The sequence below is a fragment of the Galeopterus variegatus genome, unplaced genomic scaffold (genome assembly GCF_000696425.1).
Source record: "Galeopterus variegatus unplaced genomic scaffold, G_variegatus-3.0.2 Scaffold6249, whole genome shotgun sequence".
Taxonomy (NCBI): Eukaryota; Metazoa; Chordata; class Mammalia; order Dermoptera; family Cynocephalidae; genus Galeopterus; species Galeopterus variegatus.
Window position 1 is genome coordinate 43244 of NW_007732360.1, and position 19920 is coordinate 63163.

General features: G+C 43.9%; 1 protein-coding gene across 1 annotated transcript in view; it reads left to right on the forward strand.

The window, feature by feature from the left end:
- LOC103606053 (dynein heavy chain 9, axonemal-like) overlaps positions 1 to 19920 on the forward strand; it is a gene marked incomplete at its 5' end in the record, with an annotated part of 130202 nt that overhangs the window by 39658 nt on the left and 70624 nt on the right. Inside the window, 3 exon segments of the mRNA XM_008590649.1 lie at positions 6577 to 6681; positions 16485 to 16642; positions 19139 to 19277. Coding sequence (XP_008588871.1) covers positions 6577 to 6681; positions 16485 to 16642; positions 19139 to 19277 — 402 coding nt within the window.

Consider the following 19920-nt stretch of genomic DNA (forward strand, 5'->3'; position numbering starts at 1 on the left):
ATGATAAATAAATGAAAGATTGATGATAGGAATATATACAGATGATAAATAGATGATAGATGGCTGATAGATGGTAAATAGATCAATTGTAGGTAGATAGATATAAACACGATAAATAGATAGGTAGATAGATGGACAGAAAGAGTATAACCCAGTCTCTCTGGAGGGGACAAAACGTACATGAAATAATTAGGGGAGCTAGTTAGCACCCAGACAGCATAATCCTCAGGCTGTTTAAGTGTTGGTGTTACTGCCAAACAGGGCCTGACCCATTAAGATGTCAGCTGTAAAGCTGTGACCAAGTTCTAGGTGTACTGACATCCTTCCCCCGCCCTTGTTCTGACTTCACCCCTGAGCTCTCTGCACAGGTCCTGGTTGTGACGGCTGACATCCTTCCCCCGCCCTTGATCTGACTTCAACCCTGAGCTCTCTGCACAGGTCCTGGTTGTGACGAGGAGAGGAAGGGCCAGGAAGAGCTGCCGTGCATTTCTCCAGGGGTCATTTAGACGGGTCACTCATGCACTCACAGCAATGTATTCTGTTCACTGACATCCTTCCCCCGCCCTTGTTCTGACTTCACCCCTGAGCTCTCTGCACAGGTCCTGGTTGTGACGAGGAGAGGAAGGGCCAGGAAGAGCTGCCATGCATTTCTCCAGGGGTCATTTAGACGGGTCACTCATGCACTCACAGCAATGTATTCTGTTNTGCATTTCTCCAGGGGTCATTTAGACGGGTCACTCATGCACTCACAGCAATGTATTCTGTTCACGTCTCTGCAGAGTAAGGCTAGAAACAGACACGGAACAGTGGCCGAGCTACCTGAGACAGGACCGGGGAACAGCAGGAGCAGGCAATGGGGCGAATAAGGAGGGGAAGTGTGGAGCCACTGAGAGGAGCTCACCTTAGGGGGTGGCTACATGAAGTGCGTGCAGACATCAAAGCAGGAGCAGAAGCATCAAAGTGGTGTTTAAGGAGGATACCTTGACAGCCAGATGAATTAAGACAGGAGGAGACTGAGAGGAGGTAAAGTTTTGGGTGAGAACATTGTAGTCATTCAAACTGGGGAGGGGGTGAGAAGCCAGATGGTGGGGTAGCAGAAATGGAAAAGAAAGAATAAGAGGCATTTTTTTAAAAAGAGAAGAAAAAAAAAAAGGTCATTGGTACCTGGGAACACAGGGAGGTGGGAGAGGTGAAGCAGAGGGAGGAGTTAGGAGAGTTTGGGCTGTCGTGGGGGCCCCGGCAATGCCCTCTGCCTCAGGAGCTCTGCAGGGGCCGTCATCCCGTTCAGCTCCATGAGGACTGGGGCCACAGGTGGCTGCAGTGGATGCGGAACAGTGTGAAGACTTGGGGGAAAGGGAAAGTTATTACTTCAGTCTCTTAGGGCTGGTTGGAAAACCCATAAAACTAGCCATTTCCTCTGGAAATGGTTGCAGTTTCAGTGCAAGACGTTCTTTATATGATAGCAGCAATACTTTCCCCCTTGACCTCAGTTTGGAGCAGCTGTTGCAGAAACATCAAGTGGGTTTGAGCCTGGAAGCATGTGCAGTTGTTTCTGAGCCTCTGCACAGTGTCACGCTGCAGACGCCTCCCCTGGAGACTCTTTTCTCCCTTGGCTTCTGAATCGTCATGCTTCCACAGTCCTCCTCCTAACCCTCTGGTCTCTTGGCTTCTCGATCGCATTTGCTGATCTTTTTTATAATTTCTGATTTGATGTGTGTCCTGAAGACTCCTACATGTACTCTCCACGTTCAGTCTCCCTAAGGGGCAATGACGTCCCCGTTTGGATGCCCTTCTCTCAAATTGTGGTGAACGCTCTGCTTTCCTCCCTGCCAGATTCCTCAGCTGTCAGTAACGATCATCTCACTTTCCCTGCGATCCTGGTAGAAATCTGAAGGCATCCTGGGTGTCCCATGTCCTTCCTTCCCTAGTTCTCCCTTCACCATGCCTCTCACCCCAGACCTTGACTCAGTTCCTCGTGCCCATATCCTAGTCCAGACGCTCACCACCTCCTGGCACGGTGACAGCTCAGCCTTGCTAATGGTACCATGAGGTGCGTGGTGGGGGTAAGTCCTGGCTCTGTCTCAGGTCCCTGGGAGGTAAAGTGTGGGAGTGGCAAGCATCTGCCTATGGAAGCTCACTCTTTTATGTACTGGGTTTCCATTTTATAAAAGGAACCCACAGCTTCCAAAGCTTCCAAAACCACCGTTAAGCATAGATTTTGATCTCTGAATTTTCACTTAGTATTTGGGACACTTGACAGGTTAATATAGATAAATATATAGATATATAGATATATATGAGGGTACTTCAAAAAGTTTGTGGAAAGTAGAATTAAAAGATAAAGCAATCTGTAACACCGAGGTCAAGGGTTCAGAGCTCCATACTGGCCAGCTGCAAAAAAAAAAAGGAATCTTTCCGTGAACTTTTTAAAGACCCCTCACACATATATATACACATATACGTATATATATATATACATATATATACACATATATATACATATATACGTATAAACATATGTGTATATATATGTATATATATTGGGGCACCTGTCGAGTATATATAATAAATATATATAGTTTTATATGTATATAAAATCTCCTCCTGTAAGATTGTTTTGAGAACAAAGTGGAATAGTCTAAAGCACACAAACACAATGCCTGGAACTGACGTCACTTGCTGAGAGAAACTGCCCCAACTACTTATCTGAAGTAGCCACTGTCACCCTCTTCTTAAGANTGCATTTCTCCAGGGGTCATTTAGACGGGTCACTCATGCACTCACAGCAATGTATTCTGTTCACGTCTCTGCAGAGTAAGGCTAGAAACAGACACGGAACAGTGGCCGAGCTACCTGAGACAGGACCGGGGAACAGCAGGAGCAGGCAATGGGGCGAATAAGGAGGGGAAGTGTGGAGCCACTGAGAGGAGCTCACCTTAGGGGGTGGCTACATGAAGTGCGTGCAGACATCAAAGCAGGAGCAGAAGCATCAAAGTGGTGTTTAAGGAGGATACCTTGACAGCCAGATGAATTAAGACAGGAGGAGACTGAGAGGAGGTAAAGTTTTGGGTGAGAACATTGTAGTCATTCAAACTGGGGAGGGGGTGAGAAGCCAGATGGTGGGGTAGCAGAAATGGAAAAGAAAGAATAAGAGGCATTTTTTTAAAAAGAGAAGAAAAAAAAAAAGGTCATTGGTACCTGGGAACACAGGGAGGTGGGAGAGGTGAAGCAGAGGGAGGAGTTAGGAGAGTTTGGGCTGTCGTGGGGGCCCCGGCAATGCCCTCTGCCTCAGGAGCTCTGCAGGGGCCGTCATCCCGTTCAGCTCCATGAGGACTGGGGCCACAGGTGGCTGCAGTGGATGCGGAACAGGGTGAAGACTTGGGGGAAAGGGAAAGTTATTACTTCAGTCTCTTAGGGCTGGTTGGAAAACCCATAAAACTAGCCATTTCCTCTGGAAATGGTTGCAGTTTCAGTGCAAGACGTTCTTTATATGATAGCAGCAATACTTTCCCCCTTGACCTCAGTTTGGAGCAGCTGTTGCAGAAACATCAAGTGGGTTTGAGCCTGGAAGCATGTGCAGTTGTTTCTGAGCCTCTGCACAGTGTCACGCTGCAGACGCCTCCCCTGGAGACTCTTTTCTCCCTTGGCTTCTGAATCGTCATGCTTCCACAGTCCTCCTCCTAACCCTCTGGTCTCTTGGCTTCTCAATCGCATTTGCTGATCTTTTTTATAATTTCTGATTTGACGTGTGTCCTGAAGACTCCTACATGTACTCTCCACGTTCAGTCTCCCTAAGGGGCAGTGACGTCTCCGTCTGGATGCCCTTCTCTCAAATCGTGGTGAACACTCTGCTTTCCTCCCTGCCAGATTCCTCAGCTGTCAGTAACGATCATCTCACTTTTCCTGAGATCCTGGTGGAAATCTGAAGGCATCCTGGGTGTCCCATGTCCTTCCTTCCCTAGTTCTCCCTTCACCATGCCTCTCACCCCAGACCTTGACTCAGTTCCTCGTGCCCATATCCTAGTCCAGACACTCACCACCTCCTGGCACGGTGACAGCTCAGCCTTGCTAATGGTACCATGAGGTGCGCGGTGGGGGTAAGTCCTGGCTCTGTCTCAGGTCCCTGGGAGGTAAAGTGTGGGAGTGGCAAGCATCTGCCTATGGAAGCTCACTCTTTTATGTACTGGGTTTCCATTTTATAAAAGGAACCCACAGCTTCCAAAGCTTCCAAAACCACCGTTAAGCATAGATTTTGATTTCTGAATTTTCACTTAGTATTTGGGACACTTGACAGGTTAATATAGATAAATATATAGATATATAGATATATATGAGTGTACTTCAAAAAGTTTGTGGAAAGTAGAATTAAAAGATAAAGCAATCCGTAACACCAAGGTCAAGGGTTCAGAACTCCATACTGGCCAGCTGCAAAAAAAAAAAGGAATCTTTCCGTGAACTTTTTAAAGACCCCTCACACATATATATACATATATACGTATATATATACATATATATATATACATATATACATATAAACATATGTGTATATATATATGTATATATATGGGGCACCTGTTGAGTATATATAATAAATATATATAGTTTTATATGTATATAAAATCTCCTCCTGTAAGATTGTTTTGAGAATGAAGTGGAATAGTCTAAAGCACACAAACACAATGCCTGGAATTTACGTCACCTGCTGAGAGAAACTGCCCCAACTACTTATCTGAAGTAGCCACTGTCACCCTCTTCTTAAGACTCCAGTGGGACTAACCATTCTCTGATTTTGTGTTGCTGCTGTTCGTTGTTTGTTTCCGCCACGAGAACGTAAGCCCCGTGAGCACAGAGGCTTTGTGTATCTTGTACACTGCCAATTCTTTATGACCTGAATTAATCTCTGGCACACAGTACATGCTCAATAAATATTTTTTAATCAATAAAGGAATCCACCAATTCCAGGAGATTAATAAAATGTGGGATTTATCTTTTCCTTGCTCTTTAAAGTCTGCTCCACATCCAACCTAGTCTATGCCAACATTTCGACTGATTCTCCCTGAACATTGCTTTAGTTATGTTCTCTCCAAACCTCCAAAGATCCCTCAAAATAACTGAAGGCTTTTTATAAGCAGGACCTTCCTTAGTAATTCAACTTTCCATCCAGAATTTTTCTCTGCACACATCATTATTTCGCTCATCTTTCTTCCATATTTTTCTACCTCCTGAAAAGCATTTCCCTTCCATTCTGTCTGCACAGAGACTCCTATCCTATAAAGCTGGCATTTCCCATGTGTGTTCTGAAGCAAATAGTTCTGAGATACCAGTACCTGAGATCTTCTGACTATATTCTTGTGATTTTTCCACTATACTAATGTTTGCCTGAGTGCATTCTGAGAAAATCAGCAGTTACATGAGGGAAAAAAATCTCAGCCATATAACAAAGTTAAATTAATTTTTTGTTGCAGGAGTTCTCAGGACCTTTAAAATGCTAATATATATTGTAACTTGGCAAAAGTGGGTTGTAGAATGTAGTGTTTCCCAAACGGGCTTGACCACAAAGCCCTTCCTGCAAGGAGCATGCTCAGGTCTGGTGTTCCATGAAATAAACTTGGGAAAGTGCTGTTGTACTATCATCTGATATTCACCTCTTTGGCAAAACTGACCACTCTGGAGCACTTTGATCCACCCTTTCTGAATTCTGTGACATTGGTGGTCTATTTTATCCATTAGAACCACTGCTTATGTAGAAATTTTTCTGTTTTATTTGTATACCTTAACTCCACAACCTAACTAAAAGTTCTCAGAAAGACTGAGCTTTCCTGTGTCTAGCACATGATCTAGGCACAGAGTTGATAGTAAAAAAAAAAAAAAAAAAAAAAAAAAAAAAAAAAAGTCTACTGAATAAATGAATGGGACTTTTGCATTATTTGCATTTTCCAGCATTTTAATGTCTGCTTAAAAATGACCTTGAGAATGTCTTCCAGTAAGTTGTTGCTTTATATAGCTAGTTCACATTGAATGCCCAGAATAGTTTTTATTTTTAGAGCAGAAATACTTTTTTCCCTTTCAAATTATTTCCTTGCTCTCATTTGAAGAGATTTACCTGTAGTTTATTTTATGAGATGTTATCGCCTCCTGTCCCCGTCTCCAGACCCCCACCACTCTGAAAAATCTGGGTGGTTGGGTATGGATTTAAAGATACAGACATAAACTTTTCCATTGTGCATGCCAAAGGCTGAGTGGAAGGCTTTTTGTCTGTATGGTGTTAAAAAATATCATCTTTTATTCATTTCCTGGGATTTTGGAAGCTGCAGAATAAACAGTAATGCAACCCTTATGATATTTTAAAAGGATTTTCATCCAACTGTCTTAAAAAGGTTCTGTTCGATCCCATGAGTTATGTTGGCACCCCATTACCATCAAAAATTTAATTGTTCTTGAAATTTTAATATCACTTTCTGACCAGTGGTCTCTAGGGAACTGAAAGTGTTTGTAATAGAGGAAGGAAAATGACTTGGACATGTATTGATAAGACCAGTGCTGTTGGTAATTTAATCTGTGTACATTTTGTTGCAGTCTTGTGGCAGCATCTACAAGGGCCTTGCTCAGACTGGTGCCTGGGGCTGTTTTGATGAGTTTAATCGAATCTCCGTGGAAGTCTTGTCAGTGGTGGCCGTGCAGGTAGGGACCAGAAGCTGGCGGGAGACTTGTGGTCTTCACATCAAGTGCTGTGGAAGTCTGTTGCATTCTCTTGTTTTCATCCTCTCCTCAGCTCCCACGTCTCTTTTCCCTTGCCCTTTCATGCCCCTTGCTCCACCTTCTAAATCAGGCCAGAGGGAGAGTCTCCTCCAGCGTGGGTATCCTGCTGTTACCCAGCAAAGTGAGATTCTATTTCCTTCTCTGTAAAATGGGAATAAAGACTATTTGCCCTACCTGCTTGATTTGGGTGCAGAAAAGATCCACCAAGATGGCATAGCCCAGCTCCTTGCAAAGGTCATGCACTTTGGATATAGACCAGGGCTGACATTTCAGCTCTTCCATTTCCCATTGTAGTCTTTGTGCAAGTTGCTCCACCTCTCTTGGCCTAATTCACTCAATTATATATAAAGTGAGGACAGCATGAACATCATCAAATGAAGTCATTTTTTGGTCAGATTTTATGTAAGCATGCCACTTCTCTTTCAAGTCATCCAGAAAGCATTTATTGACTACCTATGACATAGTGAGAACTGTGCTAAAGATGGGGATGAATGTCCCCAGCTGAGAAGGACATGATCGCTAACTTTAAAAAGCTTGAGTTCTTGGGATAGACGTGAACGCTTTCTGTGTTCTAGAAGTAATTTGAATTCTGACTCACAGTATGGGATGACTTCCAAGTACAGTATCTTGAAGCCAGCCCTTGAAAGGATGAAGAGGATTCAATTCTGGGTAAGAATCCCATTGACAATGTAAGCAACAAAAGGGGCAAGAGGGAAGGGACGACACCTTGTTGAAAGTCTGTTCTTTCTTGGCACTTCTCATATGTCATCTCTTATAGCCCCACAATGGCCCTCCAAGCCATGATTATCCCCACTATATATATGGAGAAACCAAAGATCAGAGAAGAAAAGTCACTTGTCCAGGGGCGCACTGCTGGAAAGTGGCAAGGTTGTGATCTGGACCCAGCAGCCCTACCCATGCTGACTGGGTGCAGATCAGGGCACAGGTCTGGCATCTAGGAGGTAAAATGCTACAGGAGAAAACAAGGCTAGAGCAAGCAGCAGGCTTGAACCAAGTAGTGGACAGACTTAAATTCCTTCCTCAGTAGGCAACAGGCAACCCCTGAAGATTTCTGGGAGATGAATGATCCCTCTATTTGGCAGCCGTTTTAAGGAGAGACTGAGCAGTAGGAAGATTGATGGTTGAAGTCAATTGAGGGTCTGCCATGGGGGTCCTGATTGGAGCTGCAAGGGCTCCAACCCCCCCGGAGCTCACCATTACCAAGATGAAGCATATTGTTTGCCAGCACCTGTTTCCACACCACTCCCTGTAAACTAAGGGTCCACATTTCCCATTTTAGAGCCCATCTCCCACCCATACCTCAACAAGGAAAAGCAATTATAAAGGTACCACGTAATGACAAAAGCTGTGGTGATGGGCTCGGGACAGTGGTGTGCCTGGTGCTCCTAGTTTGTGCCCACACACCATATAATTAAAAATGGTTTAATTTTGGTCTTATTCGCTTCTATTTCCAAAGCGATGTGTATACAGTACAAAGAAAAAGATAGCTATGAGAGACTCTTTGGTTCTGATTCTTTCACGTCCAGACAGAGGAATAAGGAAAACATTCAGCTTGACTGTTATGTTTCTTAGGCAAGTGTGTGGGGTTGAGAGAAAGGACAGCAGAAGGGGGTGGGAGAGAACTCTAGGCAAACAGTCGTCCATGGTAGGAGAAGCCTCTGAGGCAGTACTGCTGCCTCCAGCTGGCCTGTCTGCCCTGGCAGGGACCATCCTCCACCCGCATAACTCCCATGTGCTGTTCCTCTCTCGTCCAGCATGCTATTTCCATCTCAGGTGAGCTGGACTTGGAGCTGTGGGCAGGGCACCAAAGCAACTGCAAGGCTGAACAGTGCTGGAACTCACACCGACACCTAATCCACAACCCACCCTCCCTTCAGCTGCCACTGGGAGCCACAGGTGGTCAAGGGGCTCTGCAGGGTCCCTGCACTTACCCCCATCCCAGGTGGTCCGTCTCTCCCATCTCTCATGTTTGACACCCTCTTCTTGTCTCTTGTCCAGACTGTTCGTTGGTGAAGCTCCTGAAAGTTGCCAGAATGTGAGGCTCTTCTTTAGTTTCCAGTGACGAGATATGGTTTTCCCTTCCCTTAGGTCTGTTCTGTTCAGTAGTTAGTAGAGGAAGAAAGACACATTGTTGGCCTAAACACCCTCTTGGACCAAAACCCTTTACTTGCTTGGCCCAAAAGAGCTGACTGTTCACATTTCAGCGGGTCAGGTTGGTGTGGCTTGAAATGGGCTGAGGTGGGAGTATGTCCTTTATGAAAATTGGTGAATTCTATAAATCAAGGGCATTTTCATTTTTCTGGAGAACCGGTTGTTCAACATTTACCCACACACCTCTGCCTCACAAGAATGTGAGCTTGCTGTGGCCAGACCTTTTAAACTTTAAGGACAAGATGAATGCCCAGATTTTTATAGGAAATCAAATATGTCTTCTGGCTGCTTTTCCCAATGGTTCTCACTTCACAACCCGAAACGATGCCCTCTGAGGTCTGTTTGAATTTTGGGTACTAATCCATTCTGGGGTATAAGATGTAGAGTAAAAGCAGTAAACTAAATCTTTCTCAGAGTTCTACCTCTAGGCCTAGAATGGGCCTGAACATCCAGAGAGAAGCCTAGGCTTTTCACCACTGGGGTCACTGGGAATGGTTTTGTTTTCTACCATTTTGACCTGTGATTATATCTTGGACTTGGGGTTTTTCTCCTTACTTCTCCCACCACAGATATTTTAGCAGCTGATATCTTTGGTCACTGGGAATGGTTTTGTTTTCTACCATTTTGACCTGTGATTATACCTTGGACTTGGGGTTTTTCTCCTTACTTCTCCCACCACAGATATTTTAGCAGCTGATATCTTCTTCCCTCTCATTATTCCTTTGCCTTCTATCCTCTGTTATTTCCACTCTCTTTTATGTCTACCTCTTTTATTTTTGCTTTTAGGATTTTCTGTGCCCTGTCTTCTGGCTGCTCACCAGAGATTTTGGAGGACATTTCTTGTTCTTACCAGCCAGTTGCACTGCTGTGCCAGCTTTCTCCTAAGTCTAGGGCCATTTGTCATGAATAGTTGTACCTATGGGTGTCCTGGTGGTGCACAGGGCCAGAGAACTGACAAAAGGCTGTCTTGGTGTGCCCCCTGCAGCCGCCAAGGAGCCCAGAGTAAGACCAGATGGGGAGCAGTGACAGCCTGACCAGGATCAGCATAGAGCTGGTCTTGGGCTCCAGAGATGATGTGAGCAAGCTCCATGTGACATTGGAATTTTAAAAAATGGGTTCTTGTACAGTGGGGTTAGCCAGACAATGAGATGGAAGTGGTTAAGTGTGTCAACTTTGAAATCAAAGTGCCAGTGTTCAGCTCTGGCTCTGCCACTTACTAGCCGTGTGACCCTCGGAAAGTCCATGCTTCAAGTTCCACATTGGTAGTAGAGGAGGTAAATAATAGTATCTACTTGGGCAGTTGTGATAATTTTTAAATGAGTTAGTATGTCTAAAGCACTTAAAACACAACCCTACAGATAGGAGGCACTCCGTAAATTGATAATGATAATGATGATGATGATGATAATGGTGATGATGATGATGAAGATGACAGTGATAGTGATGATGATGATGATGATGGCAGTAATGATGATTACAGTGTTGATGGTGATGATGATGGTGGTGATGGTGATGATGATTGTGATGTAGTGATGATGATGGTGATGATGATGGTGGTGATGGTGATGTGGTGATGGTGATGGTGATGATGATGGTGGTAATGATGGTGGTGGTGATGGTGATGATGGTGATGGTGATGATGAGGGTGGTGATGATAGTGATGATGATGGTGATGATGTTGGTGATGATGATGGTGGTGATGGCGATGGTGATGATGATGGTGGTGATGATAGTGATGATGATGGTGATGATGATGGTGGTGATGATGGTGGTGCTGATGGTGGTGGTGGTGGTGATGATGATGGTGATGATGGTGATGATGGTGATGATGATGGTGGTGCTGATGGTGGTGGTGGTGGTGATGATGGTGATGATGGTGATGATGATGGTGGTGATGGTGATGATGGTGATGATGATGATGGTGGTGATGATGGTGATGATGATGGTGGTGATGGTGATGATGGTGGTGATGATGGTGATGGTGACGGTGGTGGTGGTGATGGTGGTGGTGATGGTGGTAATGAGAATGTTACTATCATGACTATCTGAACACTACAGGAAATGGGCTAAAGAGACATAGATGATTGGAACACACTGGGTGGGCAAGGAGGGTCCATGCACTGGTCTCACAGGTCTCCTCTACACCCTTCACCCCTTCTCAGCTGGACCAGCCTCAAGCTATTTTACCAAACTTAGCAGTGCACTAATCAATGAGGCCATGCCCAACAGCCATTGTCACCAATACACAGTAGACAGACATTGAATTTGCCTTATTACGAAACTGTCCAACACAAGGTCAGTAATGGGTTCTCTAAGATTAGTCAGTTCTCTTTTGTTTCTGGAGTTAAGTGAAATAATGCAACCTGAAATATCTTGATGCTGTCACACTACAGTCTAGGAACACACTTATAGGAGACGTTCTTAAGAAAGTATCTGACAGCGGCCCAGGTAAAATCTGAGCTGGTAACATTTAAAATTGTATACCCACCCAAGGAGAAAATTGTGCTTAATTATTCACACAGTAATCCAGGCTGGCACATTGGTTCAGAAGCCGCACCAGCTGCCAACTGCTCCCCGCTCCCCACTCTTCCCTCCCCTGCTCTTCACCCGTCTGTGCTCCCCTTCCCAGTAACTTCTACAAAAGTGATTATGTCTCAATGTCTTTGTATGTGGATATTTTCATGTCTCTGTCAGACTGGCCAAGCAGAATTGCATATCCACTCAGGAAAAACCTCAGTGTAGCAATTCCAAGGGAAATTACTTTGCTATTTTAAAATGTATGAAATACTACTTATGTTTTTTCAGAATTTCTTCATTATTGTTGTAATCTGCTCTCCAGACCTTGGGTTATCTGAGCTCAGGATACGTGGCACCAGGACCCACCCCGTCACTGGTACCTACAGCCCTGTCCCCCTCCATGCTCTCTGGCCAGGTGTCCCTGACATTTCTTTCTCTTCCCTATGACACAAGCCCCAGCAGTGGCAGGCCTGAGGCAGGAGGCAGGGAGAGGCAGATGTCAGTTAGTAGGGACTTGGGAGCCCACCCGTAGCAGGGTTCCAAGTACTCCAGGCACCGAAGAAATGTTCTGGTCTCAGAGCCAAGGGAGCTTCCAATGCAACACCCTTTCTAGAGGAGCTTAAGGTCTAATGTAAAAAATACAGAAATATAAAAAAGTTTACAAATTGGTGAGTGGGTTGCACTTCCTGAAAGCAGCAGACTCCAATCTGCCATTACAGAGAGAGGCGTGGAGTGAGCTAGGCAGGATTTCAATAACACACGGCATTTGGGGCAAAGGCTTGAGAAAAGAATGACCACCTGGGACCATGGAATAGACCACTCCCCTAGAATGAAGTGGGCAAGGTAGCCGGGTGTGGAGGAAAAGCCAAGAGGATTCACCTAGCATAGGGCTAGCCCATGACCTCCTTAAAGTATTTCACCTGCAGAGAGATAATATGACATTGATATTTCATTGACTGGGTGGGAGGCTACAGGGACAGAGAGCCCTCTGTGATCACCAGCTTCAGTCCATGAGGGGAAAGATAACATTCCCAAGCAAGAAATCAAACCCTGATGGTTAGATGAGCACACAAAGGCTTGTGCAGATAACAGGACTGATCATTGGAAATCAGGGCTGGACTGCAATATATAGAAGTGAAACCTCACAAATTATCTAAATTATAAGGCAGAAAATAAGTTTTATTAGAGATGTGCAATTGAAAGGGCCATAAAGGCTGGAAAGAATCAGTGGACTCATCCAGTTGAGGGGCAATTGTGGATAATAAAATTGGTCTGGGGTAGTGTGGTCCAGTGTCAAGAACACTTAATTGGCCACCAGAGAGTGGACAGCAGGGGGTGCCAGGCAAGGGCAGTGTCATCTATCAACATGCTACTCAAACTGCACACAGCGCAGCAGCATCCTCTGGGAGCTCTTTAGAAATGCGGAATCTCAGGTGCCACTCCAGACCTATTGAAACAGAATCTTCATGTTAACGAGTTTCTCAGTGATTCCTACGCACCATGAAGTCAGAGGCTGTGCTGTTGTCGCACAGTAATCTCAACCCTGGTTTCGCATTAAAATTGCCCGGGTAATTCTGAAAAATAGTAATGCTGTTTCCACCCCCAAGAGATTTTGATTTAATTGATCTGGGGTAGGGCCTGGCCATTAGTATTTTTTAGAAACATTCCACATGGTTCACACATCCAGCAAACTCTGAGAACCAGAGCTGAGAGGGAGACTGTCACATAAAGAAAACATCTTTGATGACTGTAGAGTTTGGGTTCACATCAAGACCCCAAGACTGAGCCCAGTTGGTCTTGGTTTTGAGCTGCAGAGAGACAATGCTTCTCCAGGCGAGTTGGTTAGAAGGAAGTGCAGGACTCAAGTTCATCTGAGAGAGGGAGGGAGTCGTATGCAGCTGTGGATGGGGACACCTGGGCAGAAGCGGGTATGAGTAGAAATCTAAGAACTGACTGGACTGCAGTGGCTCTCAAATGCTCGCATGCATTAGAGTCACCTGGAGGGTTTGTTAAGACACATCCTGTTGGGCTCCACCCCAGAATTTTTAATTTGATGCATCTGGGGTAGGGCTAAGAATTTTCATGGGAATTTGGTTGGACCCAAGAATGCATGCTGTGGGATGGTAGACAAATTATTTACATCTTCTTGGCCTCTGTTTCCTCGTTGGTAAAATATCTAGTCTTGATCACAATTTGTCAACTTCAGCACTATTGATGCTTTGGGCCAATAATTCTTCATTGTGAAAACCTGTCCTGTGCATTGTAGGATGCTATGCGGCATCCCAGTCTCTACCCACTAGATGCCAGCAGCAGCCTTCCCCACCCCAGTTGCGACAATAAAAATTCTCCAGACATTGCCAAATGTCCCCTGGGGTGAAGGGGTACAAAATCATCCCAAGTTGAGAACCTGCTTTCTACATAGCTTCCCATTTTTGTTTTTTTTAACAGGTGGCAAAAATATCTTTTCTCATTTTGTGAAAACTAAGTCTCCAAATTATATCAAACATGATTATTTTCAAAGTAAAACAAATCACTCTGAAAATGTATGTATTTGTTGAGAGCCTAGTTTGTGGCCGGTGCAGTGTTCCTTCTGGTAGAAGGCGGTTTGGGGGAAGTGGCCGAAAGCATGTGCTTCGGCACCACATTGCCTAGTTTTAATCTTGAGTTGCCCAACTTACCAATTATAGGCTATCGGCAAGGTTGTTTTTTCTTTTAACTTTTTATTTTGAACTAATTTTAGATTTATAAGAAAGTTGTAAAAATAGTACAGAGTTCCCACATATCCCTCCCTTAGCCCCCACCAATGTTAGCATCTTACATAAACATGGGACAGTTTCTTGACTGCCTTCTGCCTCAGTTCCCTCATCTATAAAACAAGGATCTAAGACCACACATCTCATACAGACATTGAAAGGGTTGAATGGAATAATTCATGTAAAATACTCCGAATAGCTCCTGGTATATATAACTGTTCAAACATTGTCAGTTATTATTTTTTGCTATTCTCTGTGACTTTAAAATCTCCAAAAACAATGAGTCTTTAACAGAGAAACAGACCCCAAAGGGCGGAGTGCACCTGGCAGCTTTAGCTATCCATCTGGCCTACCTGTGTGTGCACCTCCACCTGGCTGGGCTTACATTTAATCCATACATTCCCAGTCCACCTGTTTCTCCCTCCTGGCATCCTGAAGGACCTCTGGACTTTTCCAAGACTTGCACTTTATCAAGGCCTCCTGCACACTGATCACTGTTACATTCCAGTTGTTTGTTCCATGGACCTCAGTTGCTGCTAAAGTAGACAGTCTCCTGTTCTGTACAAGTAGGGCTAACAGAAATGTTTGTGAGCAACGATGCTGCAATATTAAATGCATCCTGGAGGCTGTTCAATGCTCTCCCTCAAGGGTCCCCCTACAGAATTTTACACAAAAGCACAGATGCCTCCAATCTGAAAGTGCATCATAAATTCTTGCTGAGCCTGAAATTTCTGGGCTTTCAGTGGCTCTGGAGAGAATGCTGAGTCAGAATGCATAGCAGAAAGCATCCTGGGGTCTTGCCTTAGTCTTTGCCCAACGGTAGAAAAGCAAATTGAAAATGCTAATTAAACTTACTTCCTCACTTCCTAGTAGGGCCAAGGCTCTGTATATTTCATAGATGGGAGGACTAAGATGAAGGCAAGAACCAGCCTCTAGCAGTCACATGACTTGCAGGGGGATGAGGGGGAGGGAGAGGCTCCAGGGCAGAGCTGGGCTGGGCTGTGCAAACCAGCGGAGCTCAATCTGCTTGGCCGGTGTGCTGGGTGCTGAAGTCTGCTTCTGCCAGAACGGCATTGATATTCTGCACGTATAAAAGAAGTTTCAGTCTCACACTAATTGCTGTGAGCTCAAATGCATCAGTCATTAGAGCTTCACTTTGGGAAGGGAGCTGAATCCTAATTGTAGAATTGTTATGTGTCCTGGCAAACACTGTCCTTCCAGGATCTAGAAACAGCCCTGCCCAGTATAGATAGTCCAGCTGCCACTCTTTGTTTCTCTGCCACTCTCTTTCTCTCTGTGTCTCTCTTGTGTCTCTGTCTGTCTCTTTTTCTCTCTGTATCTGCCTCTTTGTGTCTCTGTCTCTCTCTCTTTTTGTCTTACACACATACAATCCTGTAGCCCCATCTCCTCAGTACTAGGCTACCCTTGACTGTTCTAGTACCCTGGACTTAGCTGACATGCTGGAGGTTCATTTAAAACCTTATGCTCCAATCCGAAGGGGTCATTATTTGTTTTCAGCCTGAGCTTATGCAGTCTGTCTAGAGAAGTAGTCTGGAGTGTGGCTTTGAGGAATTAAACCAAGAGAGGGACCACAACTGCAAAGATGATGGTCACATTAACAATTTCCATGTTACCTGCTAATTTTAAGCCTTTTCTGTGTGCTAAGCTCTGTACAGACTTTACTTCATTGAATCCTTAGAACAAGCCCAGGAGGCAGTTACTGGCAATCTCACCGTCATGCTAAGAGCATGTGGTTAAGAGCACAGACTCCAGAATCCATCTGCCTGGATTCAAATCCTGACACTCCCATTAGTAGCTGAATAACTGTGGGCAAACTACTCAGCCCCTCCATGTTTTTATTTAATCATAGAGAAATAGGGATAATGGGAATAAAGTGTCCCCTCAAAGGATCATGGTGAGGCTTGAATGAGTCAATACACAGAAAGTGCTCAGAACAGTGCCTGGCACACAGTCAGTGCTAATGCACTTTAGCTATTACTGCAGAGAGAACTGACATACAGAGAGACTTAAAACCTGCTTGCAGTTCATTCCTGCCTTCTTAGCCACCGTGTTATAAACATGGATGTGGGTGGCCAGATTTCCTTTAGACATGCACCCAGTGCCCATTAACAAAGGGTCCTGGGTGCAGTCATTGTGCCTGTCCTTTGGTGAAAGGGGCCACAGAACAATTGCTTATGTTGTATGTGACTTTGGGTTCCCAGCTCTGGCATGACGCTGCCATTGAAATGAAGGAAAGACATTTTCCACTGATTGGTTCCCCAGGTAAAAAGCATTCAAGATGCAATTCGAGATAAGAAGCAGAAGTTCAACTTCCTTGGGGAGGAGATTAGCCTGGATCCTTCCGTCGGCATCTTCATCACCATGAACCCAGGCTATGCGGGGCGCACAGAGCTGCCGGAGAACCTAAAAGCTCTCTTCAGGTGAGCGTTAGCTCCGCCCCACACCAGAGGCCCATGAGAAAAGTTTCCTTTATTTTTCCACTGAAAATGTATGACACATACATTAGCAAAAATTGGAACATACAGAAAAGTAGATTTTTAAAAACCACCTGTAATGCCATTATCAGTAAAATTATTTTTTGTTTAATTGTATTCTGTACTTCTTTATATACATATTTTAAATTCATACTTCCCTAGTCTACATTTGTGGTCTACATGCAGTTATATATTGCTTTGTTGTTTCATTTCACAGTCTATCATAATCATATCATAAGTATTTTCTTATACTTCATATTTTTAATAAATCTCATTTTATAGCTGCATGTTTTTCTATCAAGTACATCATCCGCAATGTAATTAACTAGTCCCCCATGGTTAAATATTATGACTTTCTAACATTTAAAATAAATTTATGTATAATGTTGCTATGTACATCTTTGTATATAAACCTTTTGTGTGTGTGTGCATGATTATACCCTTTGGCTAGCTTCCCAGAAGTGGAATTACTGTGTTAACAGGTGGGAACATTTTTAAGGCTCTTGATACACTTTGCCAAATTGCTTTCTAAAAAGAGTAGTACCAAATTACTCTCCTAGTAGTGACGCATGACAGCACCTCTTTTATGTCACCCCGGCTACTGGTGGATATTGCTATGTTTCTGAATTTTTATTTTGATAAGAAAACAGAAATACATTTCCTAGCAGGAGCTGGAGTCTGCCTTCTTTTTACAGAAAAGAGAAGTTGGCCCAGTAAAGAGAAAACTGAAGGATGCTTCATGGCTTCTGATTTTCTGCTTACTGAACTTGTACCTAAGAGAGACAGACTATGGGGAGCCATAACAAAGCTGTTTGGCTCATGTTTGGAATGAGATACCCAGTGCTCTCTGTGTGGGGAGGTTGTCAGTGCTTTTATGGATTTTTGGAAGAAGCATAGGGTCCTCTTCCTGGTTGCAGACAACTGACTATTTCTTGTATCCTCTCAGGATGTTAGGGAGCTAGCTCTCTGGCCTGTTCTTATACAGGCACCAATCTCATTCACAAGGGCTCCACCTTCATGACCTAATCACCTCCCAAAGGCTATACCTCCAAATACCATCACATTGGAGGTTAGGATGCCAACATATGTGAGTCTGGGGGGACACAAACATTCAGTCCATTAAAGTTTATAACATACATTCATAGAAGAAAATTTGGAGGGAAAAAAACCAGAAAAATATTTTTTAAAATATCTACTTTTAGATTAAATTCTCACAAAGACCCTATGAGGCAGATACTATGAGTTTACTCTTCGTGCAGTGAGAAAATAGATGAATTCAGCAAGGTGCCCACTGTAGTAACTGTAGTTACTAGATTAGCTATAACCCAACGAGTAAGCAGCAGACCTGGAGTTTGACCCCAGAGCTTCCGCTCTTCCCCATCCCAGTCCTATCATCCAGAGACAATCAGTGTCACCATTTGGCATTTTTTCCTTCTAATACTCCAATACTGTGTGAGCAGAGCATTTCTTTTTCAAAACTGGGATCAGACTCTATATAGTTTAGTATCCTGCTTTCATGACCTAATGTCTTCCCATGTCACTAAATAGTTTTCCTTCTACAGCATTATTGCTCACGGCCACATTGCATTGTGTTGCGTGGATGCATATTCAGTCTTACGTTCAGGCTGCAAAATGATTTCGAGAATCTAAGCATTTGGTTGCTCCTTTGAATTTGAATGCAGTGTAAAATATCTCAAGGAAAAACATGTCCTTAAATAAAATATTTTTTGAAAATTTTATGTCAGCATAAGGAAATGCAATTAAAGAAATATAACAACCTTAGGCTGCTATTACATACCTAATAAATTAACGAAAATTATTAATTTTAAAATCAAATGTTTCTAGTGCCAAAAGAAAAAATTCACAACAAATTCTTGTGCAGAGACAAAGACCCCATTCTATATTCTTTTATATGCCATTTTGTATCAAGGTGGGGTTGATAGGCACCTACCTTAGGCAATAGCATTAAGGATTTATCTTCATATGCAAATAACTACAGATTAAGATCTGGGTGTCTATGTTTGGAAGAGACACATTTGAGCATGAGGAATAGGGAGACTCTCAGTTTCTTCTGGACACTTAGAGGAACTCAATTCCTCAATCTTAGCCTTTAATCTATTCTAGACAACATGCTTTACTAATCCATGCCTTGAGTAAGGTACACCCGACTCAAGTTACAAGACTCAGGTTGTAGCCCCAACTCTGCCCATATCAGCTAACATTATCTATCACCTTGAGCAAGAGAGTTCACTTCCTTTATTCTTACTTAATGCATCTCTAAATTAAAAGTCTTAGATGAAATAATTGCTAAGATCCTTCCACGAGTTTTTATACTCACAGATGCCTCCATGTGTGATCTCAGCTGGTGTCTCTTGTCTTACAATCTCCCCTTCAACTCTGTGGTTGGAAAACTGTCTCAAACTTCTGCCTCCCTGTACACAGGCCCTGTGCAATGGTTGTTCCAGACTTTGAGTTGATCTGTGAAATCATGCTGGTAGCCGAAGGATTTATCGAAGCCCGGTTATTAGCCAGAAAGTTCATCACCCTCTACAAGCTGTGCAAAGAGCTTCTCTCCAAACAGGTATGGTCTCTGGGATGACCAAGCACCATGCAACAGTCCCAGCTCTGGAAGGGTTTTGAGGCCAACATACTAGGGAAACAGAGCTTTCTCATATAGAGTCGCTGTGCCCATAAGCATATTAAAAACTCTGAGCACTTCTGCAGTAAAGATTCGTGTTCATTTTTTTGGCTCAGCCTTTTTCAAAGTTTTTGACCATAGTACTCCATTTTTTAACAGAATATTTAGCAACACCTCACAGACACCAGTGTCCCATGAGGAACACCATAGTAGCCAATAAAAATCCCGGGAGGGAATGGCCTCCACCTGAAGGGACATGAGATGGGAAGGGGTTGGGAGGAGAGTCGGTCATAACTAGCCCCAGGCTTCTCATTGCTCCTTGGCCTTAAGTGCAGCTTCTGTTTACAGCTCTCATGTTTCCAAAACATGACCAAGCACCCTCAAAGTCTGTGCCTTGGATGGGGAATGTCTTGGTGTCCAGAAGAGCTGACCAAGCTTCCCTGGGCTGTTCCCAGTGAGTTTCAACTTCCCTTTGGGGTTGTCTTGCTTTGATCAACTTGGCTGCCACCACATGGGCTCTCTCTCTGTGAAGTCTGTCCAAGATGGAGTAGGTTTTCTTCGTACTCCCTTTCCCATTGTATCCTCT